Raw genomic sequence first — 10,533 nt, forward strand, 5'->3', positions numbered from 1 at the left:
TTACAGAACTTCCCTGTACACAATGTTCTTGGTGACAAATCGCCCGCTATCATCGGCGTACATGCCAACTCTCACGGACTGTGCGTTTCTCACCCTCGAAAACGCTACGTACAGCTGCCCGTGCGTGAACACAGGCGACGTCAGTAGCAAACCTACCCTGTCGAACGTCTGACCCTGCGACTTGTTGATAGTCATGGCGAACGACAATCTCACCGGGAATTGAAGGCGCCGCAGTAAGATGGGCAGGTCGTCCTCACCGCTGGACGTGAGCGGTATCTTGGGCACGACGATGTCGTCGTCCTGTGCTTCACCTGTGCTTTCACCGCCCTTAATCACAAATGGTAATAATTCAACAAAATCATTCAATGATTCGTATTTCTGTACCCATCTTGTTGCACATTGCCTTTTCAGTGTCCTAGCGTTAGAACAAGGTATGGAGTCACTATTTTCAATTTCGTTGATTAATTCATTTTTTCTTTTTGGTGTGTTGAAAAATACATAAAGCCGTTCAACGATTCCCAAACAATTTCTAACAGATTTTATATCACTGGATGTACATACTGCTAAATTGAAAGAATGTGCAGAGCAATGAATGTATAGTGCCTTTGGATAGCTATCTCTAATTACAGCTTGGACACCATTGAATTTCCCTGCCATACAAGTGTTCACAATCAATACCGCAAGCATTTAAACCTGAAATAAAAATTAAAACATATCATAACTTTAAATAGTCAACAATGATTTATAATAATTTATACTACCAATAATTACCATCTAATATAGATGAAGCTAAACTTGAACCAATCAAACTGTTTATTTCAAAAAATTGAAGAAAATCTTCATGTAATATATCATCATTATCCACATAACGCACGCTTATTGATAATTGTTCCTTCGTAGCTACATCAGTCGTTTCGTCAGCTAAGATTGAGAAGCATTTTGAAGAATTTACTTTATCAACAATCTGTTTGAGAATAATTTTATTGCACGCCTCAATAATTTGGTTTTGAATTATAGGACTTGTATATTTGTTCCTTTTACCACAACCTTCCAACATATTTTTTAAATGTTCATCGCCTATTGCTCGATATTTTAAAATGGCACGAAATTTACCTTCTATTGAATTTATATCTGTTGATTATTGAAATAAATATATTTAATTCAAATTATATATACAAATTGAGTTATTATAATTTCAATTACCATCTATCACTATTTTACCAAAATCCAGATGTCCCCGTAAAGGAATTTCTTCTCTACCACACAACAAAATACACTGAATAATAGGAACAAGTCTTTTTCTATTTTCTTTGACTTTAGCCAATCTATAATGATGACATTATTGACAATTTAATATTATATATAGGCACTTTTGTTAAAATAGTTAAATCACCTATCAGTGTCAATGCGTTCTACTATTGATGGCTGTTTATGATCAAATAAAATACTTAGAAATTGTTGAGACTTTAAAACACTCATTTCGTGATAAGCAGACTTTGTGTGATCTTGAAATGCTTATAATGGTTTTATGTTATACAAAATATTATCATAAAAGCGATTATTACTTTAAGAGCTTTTTTAAAATTGCGAAATACAGTTTGTACAAGCTGTCCTAAAGATTGGTTTCCAACTCCTCCATATTTTGCAAAAACTACACAATATCGGCAGTAAGCTCCATCTTCTTTTTTCGAATATACTAGCCACGGAAATCTTTCTAACCAAGTATATTGAAATCGCAAATTCTTTTTTGTATACGTATCCAGTATAGGAAAAATAAAATCTTTTTTAGGAATCCATACATTTTTTAAAACCTAAAAATAAATAAAATAATATTGTGTTATGCCTAGAACCTACTTTATAGTTTATTACAATTCTTTGTAAGTACTTAGTAGTTAATTAAGTCAAATACTAGAAGCGTGAGAATGCTGTACTTGTAGTTTGTACCATTATTACGCTTAAAAAAATAAGAAAAAAACTACATTATTTCTTACCTTAATTTTCTCTTTATCAGTTAAAGAACGATTTACAAACAAACAAATATTATTAGGCGGAGTTGTAACTTTGTCATTTTTGTTCACATTTTCATTCTATATATATTTAAAGAATAATACCAATACCGAAAAAAGGTGGTGTTCTACCTTTAATTCCTATTTTTGCTGGTTTATCAGCATTAGGCGCGCTTACCGGTGGAGTAGGTAATATAGTAAAAGTCGTGAAAGAATTAAATTCTGGAAAAAGCACACCTATTCATTTAGGCAAAGGATTATATCTTACTCCTCACAAGGGTAGTTCTTATAAAATCGTAAAAGGTAAAGGTTTATACCTAGCACCACACAAGGGCGGCTCGGTTAAAAAATCAAGGTCAAAAAACTAATTTCTACGTTACCCGATAGAGCGTTGTACGATTATGAGATTATAAAATACGCTGACATGTTGAAAATTCCTCATTTCATCGGTGTATTTGCTAGAGACAAGTTACCTCGACGAGCAAAACATCAAGAGTCGGCTGTAGTTAATTTAGACATCGAAAACGGTACAGGTACTCATTGGGTAGCGTACCTATAAGAAAATCGGAAAAAAAATTAAATATTATGATAGTTATGGAAATTTAACGCCACCGCTAGAATTACAGAAATATTTCAACGGTTGCAATATCGAATATAACTACGAGAGACATCAGAAATATAACACAACAAACTGTGGTCGTCTGTGCTTAAAATTTTTATCATGTACACTATAACGTTAATCGGTAACTCTAGCGAATTGTCATGTGACTTTTTTCACCGATAGAAGTCAGTAAAAATGCAAAAATCTGTCTGTTAGGTTTTCAAACGAATAATTCTATTCCTAACGTAAACGAAAAGTGTAATAAAATATGCTTCACATACAGTAATGATAACAATATGAATAGCGACAGCTATGTAATACCTACCGGCTCTTATGAGTTGAATGAAATTGAAGCAGCTATAAAACGTGTATTGCATAATACAGATACCGATAACCTATTCGAGTTGAGAGCAGATAATAATACACTAAAATGTGCAATGTTTTGTAGTGAAACTGTAGATTTTCGTATGACGGATAGTATAGGACAGTTGTTGGGGTTCAAAAATCGTAAATATGCTGCTAATGTCAAACACGAATCAGATACGTTGGTCAATATTACCAAAACAAACTGTATATATATCGATTCAAATCTAGTTATGGGTTCATTCGTCAACGGTAAGCAGTGCCATACAATCCACGAGTTCTATCCGAATGTTCCTCCAGGCTATAAAATAATAGAGGTACCAACACATTTGGTTTTTTACTCCATTAATTCTACATCTATAACACACGCAAGTATAATTTTAAAAAATCAGGACGACGAGTTGATCGATCTACGGGGCGAACCGCTATCAATACGATTATTAATTCAAGACTCGTGATGGGGCTTCAATTTTACAATATAAATAGGGCTGTATATGAAAAACCCGTTAGTCGTGTTAAAAACACTAACAAGGTAACAACTCCGAAGAAGAAAAAATATTCGAGACGAAAACAGACTAAACATAGTCTAACACCTGATAATTTGGCTTTTCTACGCTCGATTAACGTCATTTAATATGGACGACACATATTTAGACGTGACGGCTGGTTACATCGACGATTGTAAAATAACACAAATTGATTATCATTCTTTTTTACCGTATTCAACATCGGCTCTTTCTAATAATGATGAGGTGCGTATTGCTTTACATAACACAGAGTCTTATACTTTACCGTGCGAGAGTTATATTTACATCGAGGGAACAATAACCAAACCTGCAGAAATAACTGACGAGATTAGATTTATAAACAACGGACTGGCATTTTTTTTCTCCGAAATGAAATATGAAATAAACGGAAATCAAATTCAGAAACTCGTCAATCCGGGTATATCGACCACATTAAAAGGATATTGTTCGTACAATAAAACAAATATTTCCTCACACCAAAACGCTGCCTGGGATAGTGATTTTAAAAATGTTAATAAAGATTTTATTGATAGTGGTAATTTTAACGGATGTATTAATCTTAAACATTTGTTTGGTTTTTGTGAAGATTATAAACGCATTTTAATAAACTGTAGCCAGCAACTCATATTAAATAGAGCTTCGATTGATATGAATGCCATCAAAAAGTATAAAAATAATGAAGCTGTCGTAGACGCTCCTAAACTAAAAGACGCTAAAATAAATATAACAAAAATATTGTGGCGGATGCCTATAGTGAGAGTTAGCGATAGAGAAAAAATTCGACTGTTGAAAGTAGTCAACAGTCAAAAACCCCTGACATGTACGTTCAGATCGTGGGAACTGTGTGAGTACCCATTTTTACCTCAAAACACTTCACATTCGTGGAAAGTAAAGACATCCAACAAGTTGGAAAAACCTCGATATGTTATAATCGGATTTCAAACTGATAGGAAAAATAGCACAAGTAAAGCAATGTCATACTTCGATCATTGTAAAATTAAAAACTTGAAAGTCTATTTAAACTCCGAATTATTTCTATATGAAGATTTTCAAAGTGACTTTAACAAGAATAAGATGGCGAAATTATACCGCGCGTATGCAGAGTTCCAAAAATCTTACTACGGTCACGACGATGTAACACCTCTATTGAACCGATCAGAATTCAAAAATCACTCTCCAATCATAGTTGTTGACATGAGCCGACAGAACGACAACGTGAAAATGTCAACTGTTGACCTCAGAATTGAACTAGAAGCTGATGAGGCGTTTCCAGCTTCCACTTCCGCATATTGTTTAATATTACATGACCAAATTATTACTTATAATCCATTTAACGGAGAAGTAAGAACCTTGTAAATATTTATTGTAAATACTTTTTGTAAACCTTAATATTTTATTGTAAATCTTAATATTTATTGTAAACCTTAATATTATTAAATAAAAAAACTTTTTTCTTATGTATCACGTCTTTTTTTTTTTTTTATTTTACATAAATTATTTATTTTACATAAATTATTAGAAAAGTCTACGTTTTACTTTACGCAACGGTGTTTGGGGTTCACCACTAGTTGATCGAGATGTCCGTGGTGTCTTGAATTGAGACGATGCATTGGTTTAGATTGAAAAAATCAGGCCCATCATTTTCGTCGAACGACAGTTGTTGGCTACAGTTATCATCGGGTGACGTTGGACCATCAAAATGATCTATCAGCTGGAAAAATAAATATAAAAATCATTAAATTGTTTTTACTAAAAATTATTTAATAAATTACCTTAGATAAATCATAATCCTCATCCGTCAGATTAAATCCATTACTTCTAATGGAGTCTTCGTACGATTTGTAGTTACCAGCGTTGACAGGTGAATAGCTTGGTATCATTAATGACGGGCTTCTAAAATTCTTGTCATATGGCTAAAATAATATAAAAAGTATTAAATATTTTATATAATGTGATAATACATTTCTGAATTACCTCTGGGGTGTTTGGTGTCACCAGACGATTCATACAAAGTTCAGTTAATTGTGTAGGTGCAAACATTTTGATTTGGTTGAGGAATTGGTTTTCACTGGTTTGCTTAACTTCTTGGTTGTTAATGAAAATTTGCATTTCTCGTACATTATTAGGCGGTGAATCCACTTGAAGAATTTTCCCGATCAAATTCTCGGAATATTCGTTCATTTGTTTTATAATTTTGGGTTTGATGAAAATATCTTTTAACCGTATACTCGCAGCAATACTCCATTCAAAGTTGTATAGATGAAGGGGTAGACAGAGAAGCATTGATAAATCTGGATGAAGATATGATCAAAACATTGATCCCAAAAGTCGGTTACCTATCAACATTTTTAAACAAATTTAACTTGTTTAAAAATAGTATTACTGTTCCAGTAAGTAAATAAGTTATGCTTTTTACTCCATTTTTCTTTAAACATCCAAATTGTATGTACACATTTTTCTGTATAAACCTATCTATATCAACCCTATCTTGTATTAAAGGTGTTAGAACTATCCAGTCAAAATGAAATAAACATTGCTGATATGAATGTTATTGAATTTGAACCTCTTGAGGGTATAAGAAATGATTCCACAATTAACCAAGATCCTGTTCTCCCAACATCACAATCTCCCAAAGTAATAAATTATTGTAATTCTTTAATGTTACTGTAGGTAATATATATACTTAAATAATTAGATTTTTAATATATATATATATATATCATATAGGTGTATATACATCCTAGAACTACTGGAAGTAATAATGGTAATATAAAAAATATACTACAAAAGTCCCAAGAGGGAAATATGATAATAAGACTTTATGAACAAAATAATATATGCAATATGAGTATGAGAAGTAAAATGGTGAAGTTAATTATTGATCATGAACTAAAAAAAAGTTTAAATGAGACATTATCTTCAGTCCAAATTCAACAGTTAGCAAAGGAGATTGTTGAATGTTTTGAAACAGAATCGGAATTCATTTATTATACACCATTTCAAAAAATAAATAAAAATATTAAATTAGCACGAGGTAAATTATGGGACCGTTACTGCAATGTACGAAAAGACATTCGGAAGTTACAAAACAGCTCTAAAGTAAAACCAAATACATTATACGAAACCATCGAAGCAAATGAAGGTTCTAATTTTTCCTTTGCATTATTTTATTAAAACACATTGTTTCTTTTTATTTAAATATTAACATTTTAGAATTGTTTTAAAAATAGTTTTGGATGATATGATAATTTGGCTAAGAAGTAATGATGAGCCGATGACTGTTGTACTAGACAAATGGGCCAAAACAAGTGATTATAGGTACAAGAAATTATTAGAGAGTGACCTAGAGCTAGAATATTTTATTAGTTATCCAGCCATGAGAGGTGTTAATGCGTGTCAGTTGGTTAGTATAAATTACAATAGGTAAATTAAACAAATTCTGAAGTTTTTAAAGTTTTGTACCTACTACTTACATAATGTGGATAGATTTTTATTTAAAATAGCCAATAGGTAAATTAAAACAATATGATTTGAATAATAGACTAAATTAAAGACTTTCTATGACAGGTACTTTTAATTGTCATCATTTTTCATTAGGTACAATCTTTAATTTAATTTACACTCTTTTATAATAAACTAATAAAAATTATAATTAAAAATTATTTTTGTTATCCTCTTAAAAACAATACCTAGTATATACGTAAAAATGTAAAAGCATACCTAAGTAGGTATATGTACAAACATATACTTATGTATTATTATATTTACCTTTTATAATATGATGAAAGATCAGTTAGAGGGGAAAAGTAAAATGATAATTTTTTATAGTATACCTGAAACCTATATTGTATAATATGTAGCAGTTGCAGACTGCAGTTATAACTGTTTAAAGTATTAATATACCTACTGGCTACTATTTTAATAATTTAATTTAATTATAATGTTCGTAATATTATTTTAGATTGATTTGGATTTTGATCTACTTTTTCCAAATAAAGAAGTTGCATTTTATAACAGTTTCCAACATTTTTTATAAGTATTTAGAAAAGTGTCAAACTAAAATTGTAAAGGAAGTACAATATTTTAGCTATTTAGAAGTGCTTAGCAAACCAGAAAATCCAGGTAATTATATCTACAAAGATATAATATTTTTTTATGCAGGGTACCTAAATCTAACATTTTTTTTTTGGTTTGATGGCTAAGCCTACAAATCGAGAACTGAGGATACATCTATCCTAACCTAACCTAACTTAACCTTCAGATATACTATGTACCTATATAGATTTCTTTATTTGATAATTAATATTTTTATGTTTCTAATTGTAGACATTAATATAGCTGCATTATATATTCTTCCAAGAATATTTCAATCGAAAACAATTTGCTCATCTACGTCAAATGGTTCAAAGAAAAGAAAAGTTGAAAAGTGGAGACCTTCAACTGAAGAAATTGCTGATGGATTTGTTTGTTTTGCTAAAGTAATTGTTTTCTAATTTACATATACCTAAATATATACCCTCAATATCTATGTAGCTACAATATACTATACATAACTAAATACCTACTTAACAAAAATAATTTTACTATTATGTTTACAGTCTGCAACACAAATGAATGACATATATTGCCAAAAAGAAAACAAGGCTAAAAGATCAAACACTACAGTACAACCATATATTACATTTTTATGTCTAGACATCGAAAATCCTCTTAAGGTAACTGCATCTTATGTGATAATTAATAAGTACCAATTTAAAGTAGAAACACCTATGAAAGCAGTTGATCTGGCGTTTAAAAGTTTTTTTTCGTTAAACCTCAATTATCCGAAAGAATCTGAACATTTATGGGAATTTATCCAAAAATATTTTTATAATATTACCACCGATCACGACAAACGATTCACATCCACAAATATAATCTTAAATGATCTAAAACAATTTTGATAGTCATATTATTTTTTTTTGTCTATATAAAATACTATTTATTACATATTATCATATTTTTCAAAGTAACTTACTATACTCTTTTGATAATCTTATATACTGTTATATTATCTATAACATTTAAATTATAAATTATTAATATCTAGTGCTATACTATTGAACTTTAATTTTTCTATAACAAAATATGTTCATTTTTTAATTGTTATAATAAAATTACCTATTCTGTATTAGGTATCTACCTACCTACATTTAAACTGTTGCTTATATAAATTACATTGTACTGTTTATATCTAATTATATGTTATATGTTTGTATCATTCTTACATTAAAAATGCCTAAATGTTTTAAATGTTTATCAAATCTTGCAAATTTTAATTTATTATTTTTACATTTCAAAGTTTATCATGCAAACAATATAACATTTTATAAGTGCCTTGAAGATAACTGTTTAAGGTCTTTTAGTAGCCTAAATTCATTTAAAAAACATGTAAAATGTCATATTAACAGTTCTCCAATTTCACATGATTTGAATAACATTTCTAATAATGATCATTTTGACTTACCTGATGCATCTAGTATTAATATTATAAATAATAATGTATTGGATGAGTCCATCACCATTGTAACTGACAATGGTGACAACTATGAATCATTTGTTAATAATAAAGCAGTAGAATTATTGTCAAAATGGTATAACGAGTCAGGGTTACCAAGAAATAAAGTTCAAAGTATTATGAATGATATAACAACATTTTTAAATGATATAGTTCCTCCTTTGAAAACTGAAGTAGAATCAAATTTTGCTAGTGATTCCATAATACGCCTAAATGTTAAGTTTAATATTTTGTGTGATCCTTTCAAAAATTTAAATACTGAACATAAAAGATTTAAAGCATTTCACAGCTTGGGTACATTGATAAAACCACTTGGATCTATTGTAGGTTATAGACCAAATGATTCTCTCCAAAGAGGAGATGTGATTATTAAATCAATTCCTGTCAAAATCTATAGCGTACAACTAGAGAAATTATTTAGACAATTTTTTGAAGTACCAAATGTATATAATACCTTTTTGAAATATTCAGAAACTATAATAGAAGCCAATGATAATTTGATCCATAATTTTATACAAAGTCAAATGTGGAGAGATAAAATTTTACTCTCTGATAAAATATTAATTCCTTTTTTTCTGTATTTTGATGATTTTGAAACAAATAACTCCCTTGGAAGTCATGCTGGAATACAGAAGTTAGGAGCAATTTATGTAAGTTTGCCTGGTTGCCCTCCTGAATTTGCTTCTAAGTTAGAAAACATTTTTATGGTTTTATTGTTTAACACTACTGACAAGAAACTGGTAGGGAATCGGGAACTCTTCAAACACATAATTTTAGAAATTAATGATTTGGAGTCCAGGGGTATTCAGATATGTGTTGACAATCAAAATATTCAAATATATTTATCATTAGCTCTAATATTAGGTGATAATTTAGGCTTACACAGCATTTTAGGGTTTTCGGAAAGTTTTAATGCAAACTATCCTTGTAGATTTTGCAAATGTTCCAAAGCTGAATGTAATTCTTTAACACTCCAAGATACTTCTAAACTTAGAACAGTGGAAAATTATTCAATTGATGTTAACATTAAAAACTTATCCACAACTGGTGTTGTCGAATCTTGTATTTGGAATGATGTTACCTCTTTTCATGTTGTTCATAATTATTCTGTCGACCTCATGCATGACTTACTAGAGGGTGTTTGTAATTATGATTTAACAGGTATTTTAAGGCTCTTTATAATTGATTTTAAATATTTTAGTTTAGAGACACTAAATCAAAGGATACAGTATTTTGGATATGGTCCTACCGACATTAGAAATAGACCTCAAGCAATTTCAGAAAATAATTTAAAAAATAACAAGCCTTTAATGTTAAAGACTACTGTTAGTGAAATGTGGTGCTTAACTAGATATCTAGGTCTGTTAATAGGAGATATGGTTCCTAGAAATTCAGAAATCTGGCAATTATATATTGTATTAAATAAAATATAAGATATAGCAACATCACACAGTGTTGGACCTGAGTGTCCATTTATAT

General features: G+C 30.1%; 3 protein-coding genes across 3 annotated transcripts; 2 read left to right on the top strand and 1 right to left on the bottom strand.

Annotated features, from left to right (window-relative positions):
- LOC132932519 (52 kDa repressor of the inhibitor of the protein kinase-like) lies at positions 1 to 1,479 on the bottom strand. Its single transcript, XM_060998906.1, has 5 exons — positions 1,394 to 1,479; positions 1,204 to 1,325; positions 772 to 1,131; positions 628 to 693; positions 1 to 563 (listed from the first exon to the last, which is right to left on the bottom strand). The coding sequence occupies exons 1-5, from the start codon at positions 1,477 to 1,479 to the stop codon at positions 1 to 3; spliced, it is 1,197 nt and encodes a 398-aa protein (XP_060854889.1).
- Positions 1,480 to 3,605: 2,126 nt separating this feature from the next.
- LOC132932520 (uncharacterized) lies at positions 3,606 to 5,065 on the top strand. The gene is made up of 2 exons (XM_060998907.1): positions 3,606 to 4,762; positions 5,017 to 5,065. Exons 1-2 carry the CDS (start codon positions 3,606 to 3,608, stop codon positions 5,063 to 5,065), a joined length of 1,206 nt encoding a protein of 401 aa, XP_060854890.1.
- A 4,108-nt stretch (positions 5,066 to 9,173) lies between these two features.
- Positions 9,174 to 10,487, top strand: LOC132932521 (uncharacterized). The gene has a single exon (XM_060998908.1). The coding sequence runs from the start codon at positions 9,174 to 9,176 to the stop codon at positions 10,485 to 10,487; it is 1,314 nt and encodes a 437-aa protein (XP_060854891.1).
- Positions 10,488 to 10,533: the final 46 nt, after the last annotated feature.

The sequence above is a fragment of the Metopolophium dirhodum genome, chromosome 1 (genome assembly GCF_019925205.1).
Source record: "Metopolophium dirhodum isolate CAU chromosome 1, ASM1992520v1, whole genome shotgun sequence".
In the NCBI taxonomy this organism is placed as follows: Eukaryota; Metazoa; Arthropoda; class Insecta; order Hemiptera; family Aphididae; genus Metopolophium; species Metopolophium dirhodum.

Coding starts and splice junctions, on each gene's coding strand:
- LOC132932520 (XM_060998907.1), top strand. CDS start 3,606: ATGGACGACACATATTTAGACGTGACGGCTGGTTACATCGACGATTGT. Junction 4,763..5,016: donor GAACTAGAAGCTGATGAGGC/GTTTCCAGCTTC, acceptor ATAAATTATTAG/AAAAGTCTACGTTTTACTTT.
- LOC132932519 (XM_060998906.1), bottom strand. CDS start 1,479: ATGAGTGTTTTAAAGTCTCAACAATTTCTAAGTATTTTATTTGATCAT. Junction 694..771: donor AGCTTCATCTATATTAGATG/GTAATTATTGGT, acceptor TTTTTATTTCAG/GTTTAAATGCTTGCGGTATT. Junction 564..627: donor AATTCAATGGTGTCCAAGCT/GTAATTAGAGAT, acceptor CTTTCAATTTAG/CAGTATGTACATCCAGTGAT.
- LOC132932521 (XM_060998908.1), top strand. CDS start 9,174: ATGAATGATATAACAACATTTTTAAATGATATAGTTCCTCCTTTGAAA.